The sequence below is a fragment of the Nothobranchius furzeri genome, chromosome 8, assembly GCF_043380555.1.
Source record: "Nothobranchius furzeri strain GRZ-AD chromosome 8, NfurGRZ-RIMD1, whole genome shotgun sequence".
Taxonomy (NCBI): Eukaryota; Metazoa; Chordata; class Actinopteri; order Cyprinodontiformes; family Nothobranchiidae; genus Nothobranchius; species Nothobranchius furzeri.
In genome coordinates this window covers 57,760,504-57,782,374 of record NC_091748.1, presented here as the reverse complement: position 1 = coordinate 57,782,374, position 21,871 = coordinate 57,760,504, and the positions used below count along the sequence as shown (strand labels likewise).

At 43.5% G+C, this 21,871-nt stretch overlaps 1 protein-coding gene across 4 annotated transcripts; it reads left to right on the top strand.

Annotated features, from left to right (window-relative positions):
* The first annotated feature begins 6,204 nt into the window (after window positions 1-6,204).
* Window positions 6,205-19,729, top strand: ncln (nicalin). Of its 4 annotated transcripts, none has more exons than XM_015971295.3 (15): window positions 6,205-6,491; window positions 7,480-7,670; window positions 9,455-9,599; window positions 9,713-9,807; window positions 11,387-11,467; window positions 11,662-11,765; window positions 12,010-12,098; window positions 12,361-12,500; window positions 14,708-14,934; window positions 15,250-15,337; window positions 15,448-15,486; window positions 15,774-15,934; window positions 16,112-16,165; window positions 18,578-18,656; window positions 18,839-19,729. In XM_015971295.3, the coding sequence occupies exons 1-15, from the start codon at window positions 6,317-6,319 to the stop codon at window positions 18,899-18,901; spliced, it is 1,731 nt and encodes a 576-aa protein (XP_015826781.1). In that variant the 5' UTR covers window positions 6,205-6,316; the 3' UTR covers window positions 18,902-19,729. The 4 variants fall into 4 exon arrangements, with proteins under 4 accessions (XP_015826781.1, XP_015826783.1, XP_015826782.1 ...); XM_015971297.3 differs by having other exon boundaries at window positions 6,206-6,491; window positions 14,708-14,886; XM_015971296.3 differs by having other exon boundaries at window positions 6,206-6,491; window positions 14,708-14,886; window positions 15,771-15,934.
* Window positions 19,730-21,871: the final 2,142 nt, after the last annotated feature.

The following is a 21,871-nucleotide window of genomic DNA, read 5'->3' as shown; positions in this document are numbered from 1 at the left end:
CATGGTCTCAGATTTAGAGGAGCCAATTCTCATCCCAGCTGCTTCACACTCGGCTGCAAACCGCTCCAGCGAATGCTGAAGATCACGGTCTGATGAAGCCAACAGGACCACATCATCTGCAAAAAGCAGAGACCTGATCCTCAGGCCACCAAAACGGATGTCCTCCACACCTTGAATGCGACTAGAAATCCTGTCCATAAAGGTTATGAACAGAATCGGTGACAAATGGCAGCCTTGGCGGAGTCCAACTCTCACTGGGAACGAGCCCGACTTACTGCCGGCAATGCGGACCAAGCTCTGACACCGGTCATACAGGGACCTAACAGCCCGTATCAGAGGGCCTGGTACCCTATACTCCCGGAGTACCCCCCACAGGGCCCCCCGAGGGGCGCGGTCAAATGCCTTCTCCAAATCCACAAAACACATGTAGACTGGTTGGGCAATTTCCCACGCACCCTCCAGGATCCTCCTAAGGGTATAGAGCTGGTCCAGTGTTCCACGGCCAGGACGAAAACCACATTGCTCCTCCTGAATCTTGGGTTCAACAATCCGACGGACCCTCCTCTCCAGAACCCCTGAATAGACCTTACCAGGAAGGCTCAGGAGTGTGATCCCCTGTAGTTGGAACACATCCTGCGGTCCCCCTTTTTAAAAAAGGGGACAACCACCCCGGTCTGCCAGTCCAGTGGGAATGCTCCCGATGTCCACGTGATATTGCAGAGCTGTGTCAGCCAACACAGCCCCACAACATCCAGAGCCTTAAGGAACTCCGGGCGGATCTCATCCACCCCTGGAGCCTTGCCACGGAGGAGCTTGTTAACCACCTCAGTGACCTCAGCACCAGAGATTTGAGAGGCCAACCCAAAGTCCCCAGACTCTGCTTCCTCACTGGAAGATGTGTCGATGGGATTGAGGGTCTTCGAAGTATTCTGCCCACCGATCCACAACGTCCTGAGTAGAGGTCAGCAGCACACCATCCCCACTATAGATAGTATTGGTAGCGCACTTCTTTCCCCCACTGAGGTGCTGGATGGTGGACCAGAATCTCCTAGAAGCCGTACGGAAGTCTTGTTCCATGGTCTCACCGAACTCCTCCCAATCCTGGGTTTTTGCCTTGGCGACCACCCGAGCCGCATTCCGCTTGGACTGCCGGTACCCGTCAGCTGCCTCTGGAGTCCCACAGGCCAAAAAGACCTGATAGGACTCTTTCTTCGGCTTGACAGCATCCCTAACTGCCGGTGTCCACCATCGGGTTTGGGGGTTGCCACCACGACAGGCACGGACGATCCTGCGACCACAGCTCCGGTTGGCCGCCTCAACAATGGAGGCACGGAACAGGGTCCATTCAGACACAATGTCCCCCGCCTCCCCTGGAACATTTTGGAAGTTCTGTCGGAGGTGGGAATTGAAGCTCCTTCTGACAGGAGACTGCCAGACAATCCCAGCAGACCCTCGCGATACGTTTGGGCCTGCCTTGTCTGACCGGCATCCTCCCCCACCATCTGAGCCAACTCACCACCAGGCAGTGGTCAGTTGACAGCTCCGCCCCTCTCTTCAAATGAGTGTCCAAGACATGCGGCCGCAGGTCAGATGAAACAACAGCAAAGTCGATCATCGAGCTGCAGCCTAAGGTATCCTGGTGCCAAGAGCACATATGGACACCTTTATGTCTGAACATGGTGTTCATTATGGACAATCCATGACTGGCACAGAAGTCAAATAACAAAACAACACTCGAATTCAGATCGGGGGGGGCCGTTCCTCCCAACCACACCTACCCAGGTCTCATTGTCGTTGCCCACGTGAGCGTTAAAGTCCGCCAGCAGAACAAGGGAGTCACCGGAAGGAGTGCTCTCCAGCACCCCCTCCAAGGTCTCCAAAAAGGGTGGGTAGTCTGAACAGTAGTTTGGTGCTTAAGCACAGACCACAGTCAGAACCCGTCCCCTCACACAAAGGCGGAGGGAGGCTACCCTCTCATTCACTGGGGTAAACCCCAACGTACAGGCATCAAGATGGGAGGCAACTAGTATGCCCACCCCTGCTTGGCGTCTCTCAGTGGGAGCAACTCCAGAGTGGTAGAAAGTCCAACCCTTCTCAAGGAAGCTGGTTCCAGAGCCAGAGCCATGCGTTGAGGTGAGTCCGACTATATCTAGTCATTACCTCTCAACCTCACACACCAACTCAGGCTCCTTCCCCACCAGAGAGGTGACATTCCATGTGCCAAGAGCCAGCTTCTGTAGCCGAGGATCAGACCGCCAAGGTCCTTGCCCTCGACTACTACCCGTCACACACTGCACCTGACCCCTTTGACCCCTTCCACGAGTGGTGAGCCCATGGGAAGGGGGCCCTACGTGTCCTCTTCCCCACCTCCAGGCCTGGCTCCAGAGGTCGGTGACCCACGTCCGGGTGAGGGAACACAGTTTCCATTTATTTAATTCATCATAAGAGGTCTTCGATCAACAGATCTCCAGATGATAATTTCTCAGTAATGTGAAATCATTACAAGATTCTACATCCATGCTGAACTGGCCTTTGTGCTTTGTTTGCTGCATGCAGTCATCTCACAAGCCTGAGCATGGATTACTTATACTACAGGAAATAATCACGCCAAGGCCCATTAAGTGGGATGGCAGGACACCATATCAGCATTAATCTTCCACTTAGCAGAGCAGCCCCCTGGAGGGAGAGCAAGATTGAGGGGAGAGATGGAAGAAAAGCAATTTATAGCTTTTCTCCTAGAATTTTCTTTTTACTTTTACTATCATGACACACATGTTGTATTTTTATACAGTTTTTTCCCCTCCTCAAATTGTATCATAAACTTAGCTCCAATAACAAGTTGAGCAACTGGACACGTTTAAAATTACTTATAAAAGGACTAAAATTGTTTTTTGTGCATAAATAAAAAATGTGAACAGCTGACAATTTGACATAAAGTGTGTAGCCAGGCAGCACGGAAGCAATTATTAAATTAGTGAAGGTAAAAAAAAAAAAGAAAATTATATATATATATATATATATATATATATATATATATATATATATATATATATATATATATATATATATATATGTTACAGCAGTTTATTTTTAAAGAAAGAGAGTGGCTTACTTATTTGGTTTTAAAGACTTTTTTTGCTGATAAACTATATAAATGAGTGTCTAATTGTGCTGCAGACACAGGTGGTGAATAATTTGTCACTTTAGTGCATCTTAGTTAAAATTTTAATATTCTGTCAGTGTTGCGCCATCTTCAGGTAAAAACTGCACTGCATTTGAATTTAAATCTGCCGTCGCTATTGGTTAAGAGGTACACTATGACGTGGTACATTATGATGTCACAATGTTGTTGTGAGCCTGTGTGTGTGTGTGTGTGTGTGTGTGTGTGTGTGTGTGTGTGTGTGTGTGTGTGTGTGTGTGTGTGTGTGTGTGTGTGTGTGTGTGTGTGTGTGTGTGTGTGTGTGTGCATTTGTTAGCGCCGCTGCTCTCTCAGTCTGCCAGGCAACAGCATTTGTTGCATTTTTCAAACAGGAAGTGGGAGTGGAGTAAGACTCTGGTAGGGGGTGACTTGCTCTTTAAAGAGCTTGTTCACCATTGATTGTTTATTTTTGTGGAACCCCCACCCCCTCTCTTCCTTCTGTCTCTTCTTTTCTCTTTCACCTCTGTCTCCATGTCTGGTCGGAAATATAAAGCAACCAAAAAACAATAACAATAAAGTTTTAAGTATCAGGTGCGACATTGAAGCAGCAGCTTTGATGCTCCATCTGAGAGTAAATCTGGAAGGCTTGTCACCAGCATTCAGACATCAATTTTGTTTGCGCCACAGCCAGACAGGACATGAGGAAAAATAAATAAATAAAATAAAATAAAACAAAATAAAATAAATTGTAAATATACCTAGAACATTCTAGTTACAACTCACATCATAATTAAATCAGTGGCACACAAATAAAAATAAAGTAATAAATAAAAAGTCATACAAAAGTGATACATATATAATACATATAAAATAAGCTATTAATGAGGCGCCTCAGGAGAGGAAGGCAGCAACTCGCTCACACTGTTTACAGTGGGGATGGGGAGCTGCTGACCTCAACTGGGGCTATAGTCGGACGGTGGAAGGAATATTTTTAAGGAGCTCTTCAATCCCACCTATGAGCATTCCGAGGAGGAACCAGAGCCGGGAGACCTGGGAATGGATTGTCCAATCTCGGGGGCAGAAGTTGCTGAGGTAGTCAAACAACTACACAGCGGCGGAGCCCCGGGGGCGGATGAGGTTCGTCCTGGGTATCTCAAGGCTATGGATGTTGTAGGGCTGTCGTGGTTGACACGTCTCGGGGGCAGTTCCTGTGGAGTGGCAGACCGGGGTGGTGGTCCCCATCTTCAAGAAGGGTGACCTGAGGGTGTGTTCCAACTATAGGGGGATCACACTCCTCAGCCTCCCTGGAAAGGTCTACTCCAAGGTACTGAAGAGGACGGTCCGATCGATAGTTGAATCTCAGATTGAGGAGGAGAAATGTGGTTTTCGTCCTGGCCATGGAACAGTGGACCAGCTCTATACCCTTGCAAGGGTGATGGAGGGGGCATGGGAGTTTGCCCAAACAATCCATATGTGTTTTGTGGATTTGGAGAAGGCTTATGACCGTGTCCCCAGGGGCACCCTGTGGGGGACGCTCCAGGAGTATGGGGTGGGTGGCTTTCTGTTAAGGGCAATTCAGTCCCTTTACCAGAGGAGCGTGAGTTTGGTCCGCATAGCCGGTAGTAAGTCGGACCTGTTCCCGGTGAGGGTTGGACTCCGCCAGGGCTGCCCTTTGTCACCGGTTCTGTTCATTACCTTTATGGACAGAATTTCTAGGCGCAGCCGTGGTGTGGAGTGTGTCGAGTTTGGTGCCAGGAGAATCTCGTCTCTGCTTTTTGCGGATGATGTGGTCCTCCTAGCTTCATCCAGCTCTGACCTTCAGCTCTTTCTGGGTATATTCACGGCCGAGTGTGAAGCGGCTGGGATGAGGATCAGCACCTCCAAATCTGAGACCATGGTTCTCGACCCTTAAAAGGGTAGCTTGCCAACTCCGGGTCGGGGGAGAGGTCCTACCTCAAGTGGAGGGGTTTAAGTATCTCAGGGTCTTGTTCACGAGTGAGGGTAGGAGGGATCAGGAGATCGACAGGCAGATTGGTTCAGCATCTGCAGTGATGCGGACACTGAGCCGATCTGTTGTGGTGACGAGGGAGCTGAGCCAGAAAGCCAGGCTCTCGATTTACCGGTCGATCTACGTCCCAATCCTCACCTATGGTCATGAGCTTTGGGTAATGACCGAAAGAACAAGATTGCGGATACAGGCGGCCGAAATGAGTTTCCTCTGTAGGGTGGCCAGGCTCAGCCTTAGAGATAGGGTGAGGAGCTCGGTCATTCGGGAGGGACTCAGAGTAGGACCGCTGCTCCTCCGGATCGAAAGGAGCCAGTTGAGGTGGTTTGGGCATCTGGTCAGGATGCCTCCTGGACGCCTCCCCGGGGAGGTGTTTTGTGCATGTCCTGCCGGCAGGAGGCCCCCGGGTCGACCCAGGACACGTTGGAGAGGTTACATCTCCAATCTGGTCCGGGAACGCCTTGGAGTCCTGCCGGAGGAGCTGGTGGAGATGGCCGAGGACATGACGGTCTGGAGCTCCCTAGTTGGGATGCTGCCCCCCGCGACCCGGACCCGGATAAGCGGAGGAAGACGAGGACGACGATAAGCTATTAATAAACAAAGTGGTCAAAGGTTTGCTAATTTTCCGGTCATTGTTTAGTTTTTCTTCATTCATGTCTCTTAAACATAATAAGGACAAAAATAAAAATTATTATCATGATTTTTTTTTTTATATCCAACAAGAATTATGAACAGATTTGGACAATCACAGGAGATAAAAATCTGGTTTGGACCAGGTTTGGACACGTGAACCATGACTGATGGTTAGTTCAGTGGTTTGCTGCGCCACCTAGTGTCAGAAAAATTACAGTTACATTTTTCTTAAAAGCTGTCCTACAAGAATCCTGAAGGACCCAGCGGTCATTTAGGGTTGTGACCATCGGTTGTGATGTGTCGTTGATCTTTTATATTTTACAAAAAATATTCAGACATACAGTATAAGTTACTTTCTATTAGGTTTTTGTCTAAACTAAAATTAACGTGATGTTTTATTATTTCTAGTGTGATGGAACGAGTCAACCAGCTCTGTGCCTGATCAAAATTATCTCCTGTCAGCCGTCAGTCGCTGAGTGCGGTGACAGCTGAGTATTTCATTCAATCCTTTTCCCTGTACGCTGAAAATAATCGCCACAATGTTTGAGGAGGCTAGTGAAGTGTTTGACAACATGTTCAAGTCGTCGTTTCCTTTGACCTTTATTGTATTTATCCCCGCGGTTTTGATTCTGGTGTCCCCACTACCAGCCGAGGCGGCACATGAGTTCACGGTGTACCGCATGCAGCAGTACGACCTCCAGGGACAGCCGTACGGTAAGACAGACGATTTTTTCCTTTGTCCCAGTCGATATGAAATAAAAACACATTCACAGCAAATTCGTGCAGGATAAGTAACAGATTCAGCGGCGAATAATTTGTTTACAACAACCGTTTAAGTAGCTTTCTAGCTGCTCGCGTAGCCTAGCTACATGATAGGGAGCAGTGTGTTTTAGTTACTAGTAATGTATGTGTTACTCAGAGGCGTTAACTATTAACACGGGGAGGTATTTGCGTAAAATTACCTGTTATGGTGAACGTTATCACTAGCAGACTGGATTTAGAGTCAACAATTGGGCTAATTGACTTAGAAATGTACAAAATCTTCTGTGATTTATTTAGTCAGATCTTAACACCCCCAAGAAACATGGCTTATTGAAATAATAAGGTTGAGCTTACTCAAGAGGTTTCACTGAGGGGGAAATGATTGTTTTTGCTTCTTTTAAACACTGGAGTAACACTCTGCAAGCTTTGTTTTTCAAGATGTATGGCTATAATTGGAATGAAACTTAATTTATCACAAAACCTTCTCAGCAAAAGTTGCTTCATAAGACCGGTGTGTGAACATTTAAAGGGTTTAGTAAACATATAAGTAACTAAAACTACCCTAGATATCTGTACAGTACTTAAAAATGTAAAATGTAAAAACAAACTGACTGTTTTGAGTTGTTTTACCTCTTGTTCTTGAGTTTATTCCTTTCCCATTTGTCTACACAGATACACGATACACGACACACCAAAGAGGGGTTAAATGTTTTAAATGTCCTCCTAATTGATTCTAGTGCTGTTGATTTCTTATAATCCATGGAGGACGTTATGGAGACAACAGTGTTCACACATTGTCTTCTTGTCAGGCTCCTCAGTTTGTTTCCCTTCATTTCAGTTGTCTGTAAAGTGTGCCAGACTTTTAAGTGGTTGTTAAAAGACGAGTCTGCTTTGCACACAGGTGCATTTCAGAGTTGAGTAATTATTCTTGTTTCTTTAGGAACCAGGAACGCCATCCTGAACACAGAGGCACGCACTGTGGAGGCGGAGGTACTAAGTCGCCGCTGTGTCATTATGCGACTGGCGGATTTCTCCTACGACAAGTACCAGAAAGCTCTGCGTCAGTCAGCGGGGGCTGTGGTCATCATCCTGCCCAAGAACATGTCTGCTATGCCTCAGGACATTGTGCAGGTATTAATGCATATCAGTGCTGCTTTGTTCTACCCTCTTGTAGTTATTATTATTTTTCTTCTCTCTATGTTCATGCTCATAACTATAGTGGGTAGTGGTGGTCCAATCCACGGTTTATGTCACATCATCATCCCTCTGATCTCGTTCATTTTTGGAGAGTTTCTTCTCAGCAGTGCCGCAATCTGTATGGCTCAAAAGCTGCGTAATTAATCGAGGAGTCAAATTTGTAACAAATCCAAGGTTTTTTACACTTAACAGAGATTACACATTATCTCTGTAAAATGTGCCGCATGTCTTCTGACTACTTAAGCCTCCTACTTCAGGGGTGTCAAACTCAAACTCACACAGGGCCGAAATGAAACTCTGGGACGGAGCCGAGGGCCAAACTTAATATTTTTTGAAAAAGTGACGGCAAATTTGCACATTTTCTTTATCAACATATATGCAATTTTGAACCTTTAAATTTGGAAACAAACTTATTTCTGCATTAACACTGAATGTGGAATAACCAAATGACACACGAGCAGGTCAGTTTTAAATAAAAGGCATCAGTGGTATTCATTACTTGTGGTATATTCAGCATTTTTAAAATCTATTCAGGATTTATGTTTTCTTGTTTATTCATTTTTGTTATTTTTTATTCTCCTTTTTTTCTCCTGTAATACGTGTCATCGCTGCTGTGACATCTAGCTTTCCCCACTGAGGAACAATAAAGGGATTTTCTATTCTATTCATCTATCTGCAGCCTTTCCACTTCCTGTTTACTGTAGGTTAAATCTTTTCTCACGGGCCAACAACAAAATAAAAATATCATTTTACCTTAAATGAAAATGCAACATCTCACCTGTTAACTTTCATGTTTTGGAGCAGAAAAAGAGCATAAAACCAACATATTTAAAGCTCAGTTTGCTCCACTGGTTTACTGTGATGCTCACCTGTTCCAGCCAGATACCTGCATCATGGGGTTGATCTGAGCTGAGGGGGAGACTCCTGTTGTTTTGTTCATCTTCTTCATAATAATGACAACATTAGATGACAACAGGTGCTCACATAGGTTTGTGCTGCTGAACATGTCTGAGCAGCTTGACCACGTTGTTGTGTGTCGGGGAGGAAACACAACGACAGCAGCCACAGAGCCGTGCTGGTTTGAGCGTGTCGCCGTTCGCTGGAGTTATATCAGCTCTGTCTGGACGTTAGTTGGAAAACGTTCTCTTTCAGTCGTGAACACATTACTGATCGGCTAGAATCTCCGTTTCTGGGCTTCAACGTCAGAAAACAGCTGAGTGAACTCAGCGCTGAGTGAGAGGAGTGTAGTTTGTCCGAGACAGCGGAGCTGCAGACACCGGCAGCAGGCACTGGAAAAAACACAAAGGAGGGGGCGCATCGGCTCCGCACTAACGCCGCAAAGCATCATGGGAGTTGAAGTCTTTGCGGTAAAATTGGCCAGCGGGTCAGTTTTAATATATTTTTGATATTTATCTCGCGGGCCACATAAAAATGCTCCGCGGGCCTTGTGTCTGACATATGTGTCCTACTTTATGTGTGGGGAAACCACTAGAACACAAAAGCGTTTGATGACTTTCTTTCATTTTGGTACATGATGAATATGTTTTTATAGATTTATTGAAGAATACCCATCTGTCAGAACACATTCCATATGGATTATTCATCCTTAAAGTGGATTAGATTTTTCTCTTTCACGTTTATTCTGTTAGACAGTGGTCAAATGAAGCCGCTTTTTCTTATAAAGACTTCAAATCTTTTAACTTTTTCATTCTTTGCAGCAGTTCATGGAGCTGGAGCCAGAAATGTTGGCTACTGAGACCATCATCCCGGTCTACTTTGCCATCGAGGACGATGAGCTGCTGTCCATCTACACTCAGACGCTCACGTCATCATCTTCTCAGGGATCTTTATCAGCAGCTGAAGGTAGAGATTCAGAAGGTCCCAAACAGAAACTGTAGCGCTAAAATGAAACATCTGATCTGGGTTTTAGAAGGACGACACTTCAGCATTTGTGTGTGTATCGTGTTTTTTTGTAGTGCTGCTGCACACAGCCACAGCTAACGGCTTTCAGATGGTGACCAGTGGAGCTCAGAGTAAAGCTGTCAGCGACTGGGCCATCACCAGTGTGGAGGTGAGAACTGAGTTGAGCCCATTCTCACTCCGAGACCTACTTACAGAGGGTTATGTGTAGGCTTACCCAGAGGACGGAGCGCCTCAGATTAGCTCAGTCCCGGTTTTCTTGTTTTCAAGGATTTCTGATTAGATTGAAATTCTTGCATGAAGATTTTAAATCTGTGAATTTAAGAGTCTGGAGTTATTCATGTTGAATGATTATATTTGATAATTATATCATTTGTTGAATTTCTGGGTAAAGGTGTATGTATTTGTTCTTGTGCGTGCAAATATTTAATTTCACTGTGATCTGGAGGCTTAAAGAGAGCCAAAATGTCTGAAACCTAAAGAGTGTTTCAGGTATAATACTCTTAATTAAACTCTAAATCTTGGGGAAATTAAAACTTTTTCAGCGTTTAGTTACTTTTTTGTTTGAAGGCTACAATTTTAAACAAAGAATTTAATAACATTGAATAGTTGAACCTCAGACTCAGGAGAAAAAAATCTGGTTTTCGTCCTGGCCATGGAGTACTGGACCAGACCTATACCCTTAGGGGGGTCCTGGAGGGTGCGTGGGAGTTCGCCGAACCAGTCTACATGTGTTTGTTTAGTGGATTCGGAGAAGGCATTCAGCCACTTCCCTCACAAGGCCCTGTGGGGGGTACTCCAGGATTATAGGGTACCAGGCCCTCTGATACGGGCTGTTAGGTCCCTGTGTGACCGGTGTCAGAGCTTGGTCCGCGTTGCCGGCAGTAAGTCGGGCTCATTACCAGTGAGAGTGGGACTCCACCAAGGCTGCTCTTTGTCACAGATTCTGTTCATAACTTTTATGGACAGGATTTCTAGGCAACTTTTTGAGAGGATCTGATTTGATAGCCTGAGGATCGGGTCTCTGCTTTTTGCAGATGATGTGGTCCTGTCGGCTTCATCAGAACGTGATCTCCGTCTTTCGCTGGAGCGGTTTACAGCCGAGTGTGAAGCAGCTGGGATGAGAATCAGCTCCTCTAAATCTGAGACTATGGTCTCTTGAGTCAGAAAAGGGTAGAATGTCTTATCCGGGTCAGGGATGAGGTCCTGCTTCAGGTGGAGGAGTTTTAAGTGTCTCAGGGTCTTGTTCACGAGTGAGGGAAAGATGGAGCGTGAGATCGATAGGCGGATGGATGCTGCTTCTGCAGTGACGTGGGCGTTGTACCGATCAGTCGTGGTGAAGAGAGAGCTGAGCTGGAAGGTGAAACTCACGACTTGCCGGTATATCTACATTCCAACCCTCACCTATGGTCACGAGCTTTGGTAGTGTCCAAAAAAGTGAGAATGCAGATAGGAGCGGCCGAATTGAGTTTTTTTCTGATGGGTATCTGAGCTTAGAGATAGGGGAGAAGCTCGGTCATCCGGCAGGGGCTCAGAGTAGATCCGCTGCTCCTCCATGTCAATAGGAGCCAGTTGAGGTGGCTCAGGTCTAGTTAAGATGCCTCCTGGACGCCTCCCTGGTGAGGAATATTGGAGAGATAGCATTAGCCAACGCCAGTGCCACAGAAGTTTTGACTCTACTGCAAAATAAAAAATCTGCATAAATTGAAGACTTTTATTTTCTTCTTTAGGGTCGCCTGGCCGGAGTCGGAGGAGAAGAGCTCCCCACTATAGTGGTGGTGGCTCATTATGACTCTTTTGGTGTTGCTCCGGTACGTTAGCTAATTCCTTGTGTTCTCTTTCTCGCTTCTAAAACTGTTGCCACATTCGAGGAATCAAGCATCTGAAACATTTTGACTACAGACGCCCCTTGAATGCCTTACTTGGGCAGCTTAAGGATTAGGAAATTACACAATGACCTGCAGCTGTCGGCTGTGATGTAATCAGACTATGTTGTTGTGTGTAGTGGCTGTCATACGGAGCAGACTCTAACGGCAGTGGCGTGTCCATGCTGCTAGAGCTGTCTCGTCTCTTCTCCAAGCTCTACACCTACAAGAGGACACACGCTGCGTGAGTACAAAGATTCTCACCTAGATGGGTTTCTAAAACAAGGTTAAACAGCTGTTCCCACATAAAAAAATATTTGTACCACAAAGATAACTTCACTAGAGGTTTTTCTACACACTATTTTCAGTATTTGTGGTATTCACTCAGCTTTGTCTTCATCTTTACAAACACCTTGATGTATTTTTACAAACGTCAGCAGATGTTGCTTTGTTGAAATGAGTCTCCCGTGTGTGAATTGTGTTTTCAGGTACAACCTGTTGTTCTTTGTATCTGGTGGAGGAAAGTTTAACTATCAAGGGACCAAACGTTGGCTGGAGGACAACCTGGACCACACAGGTGTCAATCAGGTTTCCAGACCTGCTGTTTATTGGTCATTTTGATCTGACTACAAGTTGCTGTCAACATACAGGTCAATTTTAACAAGTCAAGAACAGATGCTTTTATATATTTCTGTCAAGAAAATGGCCAAGTATGAAGAATAAATAAATAAAAACATCTGGAGCAGACGCAGAAATGTGGCTGTTTTATCTCCATCTAGTTCTGTCACATCATGCACCTCCTTTTCCTGACCTTTTTTCCTTATTTTGTCTCCTGACAGACTCCAGTCTGCTGCAGGACAACGTAGCCTTTGTTTTGTGTCTGGACACTCTGGGGAACGGAGACTCTCTTTACCTTCATGTGTCCAAACCACCAAAAGAGGGAACCCCTCAGTATTCTCTGCTCAAAGAACTGGAGATGGTAAGAGCACCAGCATGAGGTTACATCATGCTATCATTTCAGGTAAAACTACTGTCCAAAATACAACCTTATTATGGTCTGGATATCTTGGTAATCTTCTAAACTGCAGGAACATTAAAGTTACACAGAGCAGTTTCCTGCTTCTCTGCCCTACTGGTTGAAAGTGGAATTACAACTGTCGTAAACAACCCTGCTGTAGCTAGCACTAACAACGAGCTAACACTAAAGTGAGGCAACTAACACTAAAATAAACCACGAAGTAAAAAGATCCACACTGTTGAACAAAATGTATTACTTACAAGTAAAGTATCAACAAAGCCAGGTCATCATCAGTCCGTCCGTCAGGGCCTGTTGTGCAGCGGGCTGTCTGCCATCAAATGCACAGCTCAGCTTATCAGTGCATTCTGGAGGCCACACTTTCAAAAACCACTTTGGTTTTCTTACATTGAGCTAAATAATTACATTGACATTTCTTTATTTTCGTCGTCGTCTTCCTCTGCTTATCCGGGTCCGGGTCGCGGGGGCAGCATCCCAACTAGGGAGCTCCAGACCGTCATGTCCCCGGCCATCTTCACCAGCTCCTCTGGCAGGACCCCAAGGCATTCCTTGACCAGATTGGAGATGTAACCTCTCCAACGTGTCCTGGGTCGACCCGGGGGCCTCCTGCCGGCAGGACATGCCCGAAACACCTCCCCGGGGAGGCGTCCAGGAGGCATCCTGACCAGATGCCCAAACCACCTCAACTGACTCCTTTCGATCCGGAGGTGCAGCGGTCCTACTCCGAGTCCCTCCCGAATGTCCAAGCTCCTCACCCTATCTCTAAGGCTGAGCCCGGCCACCCTACAGAGGAAACTCATTTCGGCCGCTTGTATCCGCGATCTCGTTCTTTCGGTCATTACCCAAAGCTCATGACCATAGGTGAGGATGGGGACGTAGATCGACCGGTAAATCGAGAGCCTGGCTTTCTGGCTCAGCTTCCTCTTCACCACGACAGATCGGCTCAGCGTCCACATCACTGCAGATGCTGAACCAATCCACCTGTCAAGATCGACAGGCGGCGGCGGATTTCTTTATTTTATTAAACAAGTTATTTTAGGAGGCAGCCGCAAAGCGTCATGGCAGACTGAACTATTGCTGGTCTTTAACTGTACCAAGAATAAAATGCTCCCACACTGTGCCCTTTAACTCATTCACTGCCATTGACAACTAAAGTCTAAAGTCGTCATTTGCATTTTTTTTACTGTGTGGGCGTCTGAACAAGCCCCCGCACCGTGAGGACAAACATCTCAGCTCTAAAGCCGATCTTCATCCGCGTACGTCACACGTCACGTGATCAGGAAGCAGAAAATCCATGTGTTAGGAGATCGTTTTGGGCCGCTGCTGTAATAAAAGTGAGGCGTGAACCAGAAAAGCTTCTGCAGATCACAATTCAACAACGGATTATGAAATAACGGATAACGCTCGAAACGCGCGGATTCTTCCTGATGTAAGAGGCGAGTCTCCACTTTGTTTTGGTAGTTTTGGCGTCGACATCATCCTAGCGCACAACGTTCTGCGACTCTTAAAAAAGCAGTAAAAATGGTGAGAAACGCTGGCAGCGAAGGCCTTTACCGATCAGGAAACGGCTGGCAGTGAATGAGTTACCTGCTTAAACTTTGAGTAAATTTATGTGATCATGTAACTAGCTCACTACTTCTTCTGTTGTTTACAAATAAGCAACAATCTTGCGCCCTCTAGTGCCGCTAAATATATTACACCCATACGCAGTAGAAGGATGTGAACTTCTTAACCATTTAACCAGACAAAACCATTTTACCCAGTTATGACATTAACGACAATTAACCAGTTAACTATGTACATTCCTAACACCTACCCGCTCCACAAAAAATATCAAGTGTGGTTTCTGGTCAGCAGAGGGCTGTAGAGTGGTGTCAAATATGAAACTGGTCAAGTTTCTAACTCAACAGTCACTGAGCTCAATGTTAAAGCTCTAGCTTAAAGTTTAAAAAACTAGTATTTATGGTTACTTTAAGACTTGACAAGGCTAAAAAAGCTTGAATCACCAGATGCATCATGTGAGTTTGAATCTGGACATTTGTGAGATTTTTTTACTAAAATCTTTTTGGCTTGTACTTGATTTTCTGTCGCATCCTAATGAGGCTTTGAGGCTGTCTGGGCTATATCAGTGTGCCATCTCTTCCCTCCAGGTGGTTGGTAGTCAGTACCCAGAGGTGAAGTTCTCCATGGTCCACAAGAAAATCAACCTGGCTGACGACATGCTGGCCTGGGAGCACGAGCGCTTTGGGATCCGTCGCCTGCCAGCCTTCACGCTGTCCCATCTGCCCTCACACCGCTCGGCTCAGCGTTCCAGCATCATGGACGTGCGGTCAGTGTCCCCCTCCTCTCGCTATGGAGTGGAAGAGCCCCCTGCTGGGTGGGTTCATTACTGCAAGTCACTCAGATCTTAAGAAAACTGTACCCATTACAGCTCTTAGCTGTGATTTTTTTGTTTTACACCTCACCAAACCAATGTTTGATCTATCTCTTTAGCAGGTCACTATATTGGAAGTGTTATCCCTCTACAGTATGATGCTCAGTTTATTTATTTTCTCCTATATTGTAAGTCTTAGTTTGCCTGAATGGAGGTGGTCTCTGTTTTTGCCACTTTTGTCCTCTAATATTCACTGTTGCTGTTTTAGTAAAAGACCGACTTGTTCGAGTGTTAAACTCGTGTGTTTGCATCTTACAGGCCTCATGTTGATGTAAGCAAACTCAGCAGGAACACTAAGGTGGTGGCAGAGGCCTTGGCCAGGGTCATCTATAACCTCACAGAAAAGGTGGGTGGGGGGGGGGGGGGGGTGAAACACACTGGATAAAACTACAAAAACATGGTTTGTTTTCCCCAAACCCCGGTTGCTTATTTGTTTTTTTGTTTTGTTTTGTAAAGGGAGCACCTGGAGATCTGCAGATTTTCACAGAACAAATGGTAGGTTGCTAAACTCACACTGTGATCCACGTCTGACTTTCATTTGCATTCTGATCAGCATGTTTTCTCAAAAACGATCAGAAAACAGCCTCAAATTGTGTTATTGTGCTTTGCAGATTAAAATACTGAGAAATTTTGAGCCATGAATTAGACAAAATGTTGAAAAGGACATGTTTAAAAAGAAAAATCTGTGTAGAGTTGAGTCTCTTTAAAGATATAAACCTTTGCCTAATGGTGTGCAGAAGGTATTTAGGTGTGCTCAGATGTTTCTGGTGTTTTGTCAGCAGGTGCAGGAGGAGCATCTTTCAGCGGTGGTTGAATGGCTCACAGCTCAGCCTCGAGCTGCTCAGCTGGTGGACAAAGACAGCAGCTTCGTCTCCACACTGGAGTATCACATGGGGCGTTACCTCAAGGATGTCAAAAGACACTATGTCAAAGCTGACAAAAGGTAAAACAATGGATCATTTCTGCCTTTTTTCACTTCATAAACTTTTATGTCTTAAAAGTTTGCTTAAAAATGTCTTGCAGTCACAAACTTTGGATTTAAATACTTTTATTGGGATGGTAGATATATTAGGTCATCATGATGCCAGAGTACAAACATTACATTTGTCTTCCCCTTCAGAGATCCAGAGTTTGTTTTTTATGACCAGCTGAAGCAGACGATGAATGCGTACAGGTAAGGGCTCAGCTTCCGTTTCCTTGGCGATGCTTCAGAGCAGATTTAAACGTAGGATTCAGCGTGTTTGTTTCTTATTAGAGCTGATTAGTCCAACCTAAAACATAATGCATCTCCATGTGCTGCAGAAAACAATCAACTCAACCTCATTTAGTGTAAACAAAGAAGAAAATTAAAAGTATGCAAGTGTTTTGAAAGGAAACTATTCTTAAAACAAAACTACATGGAGGCCTAACCTGCATTATAATTTACTGTTATAGATAATAATTGTTATTACTCTCTGTTGAGTTTATCTTTAGAACATATTTCTCAAACAAACACAAGGTGCTTCACTTTAAAATTTAATAAAAGCTTAAACTAAAATATCAGTGGAAAAGACAATAAACCTCTAAAGCCTAAAAAATATGAAATAATTATAATGAAAGAAAATTTATATTTTTAAAACTGAACTATTAACTGGATTATGTTAGTATATCAGTTTGATTTTATTATGTAATTAGTTAACAATATAACAGTATTAATGTAATGAAATTGACCTTTTCCACCTTTAAATCCACCAGCAGGGGGCAGTAAACTCATACAGGTCTAGAAAGGGCAGGTCTGTGAGGACGGCACTAATCCAGATTCTCCACCTGGACTCTCTTAAGACCAGAAGTGGTTTGATGTGAATTAGTGATGTTAGACTACAAACAAAACAAACGCGTATCATGATATAAAAACTCTTAAAATATCTAATTAAAAGGCGTCAGTGGTATTTTTTAAGTAAACAAACACCTTTTGCACCCCAGTGTGTTTATCTGGTCCAGTAAAGATATTAATACTCTCAGATTAAATGATCTAAAGGCCAGAGAGGAAGGTCAGAAACATCCAGTTAAAGCCTTGAATAACTGATAAAAACAAAATTTTAAAGATTATTTCTGATTATAATCGGTCATTCTGAGTTTTTCATGCAGCCAGAAATTGAAAATAGTCTCCTATACCTATCTCCTGCATTAGCTTTTTATAGACAATAGACAGTTAAGCTATAGGATTTGAAAAGCCTGACAGATCTACGTCACACTGCAACAGGGTATCTGCGGGTCCTTAAAAAGTCTTAAAAAGTCTTAAATTTGCTTTTCAAAATTTAAAGCTTTAAAAATCCCTAAAAATGACAAATAATCCTTAAATACAGTTTCCAAAAGTCTTAAATTACCAAAGGTCCACTAAACAAGATTCTTTTATTTCAATAAAAATTTCATGAATTTCTAGTTAGTGTTCAGGATGTTTTGTGTGTGATGTTGGCGTAAGCGGAACCATACACATTCAGTTGGTTGTGAAAGGGGGCTATTTTTAGATGAGCACATTAGCTGGTTAAGCTAGTGGGAGCTTGTGCCATGGGGAAGTTTAACGGTGACTGGATGGCTAATCCCACGTTCGCGTTGTGGTTAGCACCGGCTCCAGGCGATAGCTGGAAATTATAGCTTAAATTTAATTTTAAAAATAGCTTAAATTTGGTCAAAATGGCCTTAAAAAAGGTCTTAAAAAGTCTTAAATTTGGCTTCCTTAAACCTGCAGATACCCTGTGCAACTAACATTCATGGGCTCACCCATCTTGGCTTGCAACGAGGAAGGCTGTTGTTGGTTTAGCGTCCAGGAAACAGCAGAAAATGCCTCAACTAGTAGAAGCTAACTGTTAGCATTAGCAACTCCACATCACAGTAGACATCCTTCAAGCTTGTGTTATTTGTGGAGACAAAACAAACGTTGCAATTCAGTGGTAAAGCCATGTTGCTGTTAACCAATCAGAGGCCATATGTCCAAATATCAGGAAATAAGAGTCCAAAACCTGCCATCTGAAACTACTTTCTTCTTCAGCTAACTTGTATGTCCTGACACAGACACCGAGTATTTCCCTCCAGAGTATGACTTACAAGTTATTCATTCCTACTAGAGACCACAGCAAATGTATCAATTAAACAAGTGATCTACACCTTTAAAATGGAAAATCAGAATGACTCTTAATAAAAAGCTCACATGTGTCGTGGTGGATGGCTGCTTATACTGAGCCAGGATCCTCTGGAGGTTTCTTCCTGTTAAAAGGGACTTTTCCCCTCCACTGTCGCCGCATGCTTGCTTAGTATGAGGATTGCTGTAAAGTCTTGATGTAATTTTCTGGGTTCCTTATATAGGAAACTTTTTACTGATCGGCTTAATGAACTCAGCTGTATTAGAATGTTTACTTTGTGAAGTGCCTTGAGACGACTCTTGTTGTGATTTGGTGTTATATTTATATAAATAAACTGAATTGAATTCTATACTTTGATCAAACACAACCCCAAACCATCTTAAAGCTTTTCTGCTATTATGATGTTTTTAAAATCTTAGTGAACTACTTTTCAGTTTCTTTTCTGACGCTGTTTGTCTTCCTCTCAGAGTGAAGCCGGCCATTTTTGACCTTCTGCTGGCTGTTTGTATCGCAGCCTATTTGGGGATGATGTACCTGGCTATCCAGGTGAGTCGCTGTGCTGTTGCAGGATCGATATGAGACATCAGTTTTAATAAGTGGTCACTGAAACATTAACAGATAAAACTGAGTTTCACTTTAAAGTTAAATGCTTTCAAGAATTTATGCTTTATTATTTCATGCTGTGAAAGAAGACAACAAAGGTTTATTGTCTTTTGGTGTCTCTGCAGAACTTTGGACTCCTCTACAGCGTGGTGCGTAGAGTCACCCAGCCCAAAGCCAAGGTCCACTAAAGCCTTTTACTTTTCCAGACCCCGCTGTACCTCTTTTCTCAAATCCAAACACTCTAGTCAGGACGAATGAAGACGCTGCATCAAGCTGCTGTTCTTCCATCTCCTTCATCCGGATGCACAGATGATGATGTCATCAACATGTGGTCTCATGGACCAGAATCTTCAGGAATCACGTTTCCCTCCCCGAGGTCTCGGCGTTCATTCCCGTGGGATTTGTTTTGCAGTTTTTTTGATCGGGTTTGCATGAGGCTGAATGAGTTCTGTGCTTTTCTTCCACCTCTCAGTGCGCTCTGAGCCAAACTGGCTTTGTGCTGTTTTTGGCAGCTAAGGAAAGAACCTGACCACTCAGAGTTAAACCTGGAGTATTTCTCCTTGTTTTCACCTGGCCTGTAACAGTCCACCATGTCACTCGCCTGTACCTTTGTGCTTTTAAAGAGGCACTGACCACCTGAGTCCACGACCTTTGTTCCTGGTAAAAAGGATCTTTCAGTCTTAGATCTTTCATTTGATTTCTGACTAAACCTGTTTTCTGACGTGTGCTGAGTAGATAAACCTGTGTTTGTTTTTGTGCGGAGGTTTGTATGACGTTTCATTAGCAATAGTTTTTTTTTTTATTAATCCATGGAGCCACATTTAAATGATTCAGTTTTCTGTGACGTCTGAAAGCTTTTTTAATTGGATTGATGACAACTTGTGGTTTGGCTTTTTTCCAGTTTCCTGCTGAGTGAACCGTTTGTGTCTGAGCACAAGAAACTACCAGAACCACCAATAACTCTATCAGAATACATTTAAACATGTGATGATCTATTTTAAAATATTTCTCCTGTAGGCAGTCTGAGGCCAACGCTCAGACGAGAATCCTGTTTACATAAAAAAGGATCTTTCTATGAAATGTGAAGTTACGTTTAGAAAGTCTTTATGATCTTTTCCTGACTTATTCTAATTATTTACCTAATTTGTGTCATGATTGTTTTTAACAGATCAAGTCTTTATTTTTTAATCCTTTTCTGATTATGAAGCATCGTGACGGTTAAACGCCCGTATCTGATGGAGAATACCAGAAAATCACAGGCAGTAAATCTGCCTTTTCTTTTCTTTAATCAGATCACATATTTTTGGTGTGCAGGACATCCACCCTCATGATCTTAATCTGTAAAAACATTTTCCCTAACACCTTAGTGAACACTGGAGTCTCAAGACGGGCGATGACCTTTTAACGTAAATATCTCAAACACCGATCTGTGTGAAATGCATTCTTCAACATTGTGTTGGCGGTTTCTTGCGTGGGTTTTGTTTTCTGTGTGATGACAGGACTTTATTCACTAATCAAGAAGAGTGTGGTACGTTTGAATCCTAATTTATTGCACTGGTTTGCTTTAGTGGACCGAAATGAGTTTTTTTTTCATCTCTGAATCCGGTTTCACCTCCTTCACACTCGATCTTTGCAAAGAAATTATTGTCAGTTGTGATTAAGAATAAAAAACTGAAAAATCAAGCAGCGCTCCGTTTTTGTTTACTGACAAGTTTTATTCTATGATAAAATAATTAAAACAGCTGAATGGAATTAAAACTATTACAAAAGAGTAAATACAGGTGTATCAAGTATCATTCAGTGTGGAAAAACACGTCATTTGATGTTAAATAGCTTACAGTGTTTAATAGTGGTCCAAAAGTCAGTCGCATACATTTCAAAGTAAGATTCTGTTTCATGATCCTTCGGTTATTCATGAAAATTTCCCTTTTAAATATTAGAAATGAACCATAATACTAATAATAAATTACAGTGCAACGTGTAAGAAATACCTGCAGGGCTTTTCTGCCCATCACACTCAAACCAGCTCTTTAGTCACCAATTCTCTGAAAAAGGTGTAGTTTTAGTGGTCATTGTGGCACAGTTGAAGCATTTGAGAAGATAATTTAGGAATGAAAGAATATTAACTCAATCTTTTGGAAATAAAGATGATGAACCCGTTCATGCATGATGACAACCTCGAGATTTTATTTCTTCCAGACGTGCATGAAAGGGCAAAATGTATAACATTCTGCTCATTCCAGCATCATCAGCTGCCTTTGCAACATTTTCCGCCTGTCGGCACACCGCTGCAGAGATAAAGCTGCAAACTTGTCACTTTCTAAATGAAATTAAATAGAGAAAACAGGTTGTTCAAACTTCTTCCAGTTCGTCAGTGCAGTCAGCGTTTTCACAATGCTTGTGCAGCTTTTCTGCTCACCTAAACGTGTTTTTAATGCAGAAAATAGCGATTGCCTTAAATCAGAGCCTACAAATCAACATTGTCAAACTATTGTAATAACTCCCTGCATCCTTTAGAGGAAAGTGTTAGAAATCAACCAGTTTTTGATCATTTGAAAAATTCCTTTCCTGATTATTTATTATCTGTGCCAACATGAAGCGCGAGTGAAGTTAAAATAATCAAATAGCTTTCCTAACTTGACTGTAAAAGTGATCTGATTGAAATGTTTGATCACTGGAGGTGAATTTTCAATCCCCTGTAAGCAGTCGCCAAGTATTTAAATGCAATTATTGTCCAAATTAAAGCAGATATGAACGCCTGTTTGGGAGTAAAACAACAGAAATACTTCAGACTGGTGAATAAAATCATGTGATCATGAAAAAGCTCATTGATTAAAAATGTCCACAAAAGTCAAATATCCCCTGAGGTGCTAAAAGGATGGAAACACTGCTGTCCACACCTAGTATCAGTTTGTTGTTTGCTCATCACATCACAACATCTCTGTAGTGAGACTCATCTCACCCAGGTCACAAGTTTACTACCACTTCTCTCATTAATCTAATAGATTACCAGAAAACTAGATAATCTAGTCTCACAGTTAAACACGTGGGGTGGACCGTAAAGTTTACAGTACAGATGTGTAGGGATTAATTCAGATCTAAATCCAGATTTTTGGTGATGGAGATGAGCCTGGCGCCTGAAAAAGAGCACCGGCTTG

Coding starts and splice junctions, on each gene's coding strand:
- ncln (XM_015971294.3), top strand. CDS start 6,317: ATGTTTGAGGAGGCTAGTGAAGTGTTTGACAACATGTTCAAGTCGTCG. Junction 15,338..15,447: donor TCTATAACCTCACAGAAAAG/GTGGGTGGGGGG, acceptor TGTTTTGTAAAG/GGAGCACCTGGAGATCTGCA. Junction 18,657..18,838: donor TGATGTACCTGGCTATCCAG/GTGAGTCGCTGT, acceptor GTGTCTCTGCAG/AACTTTGGACTCCTCTACAG.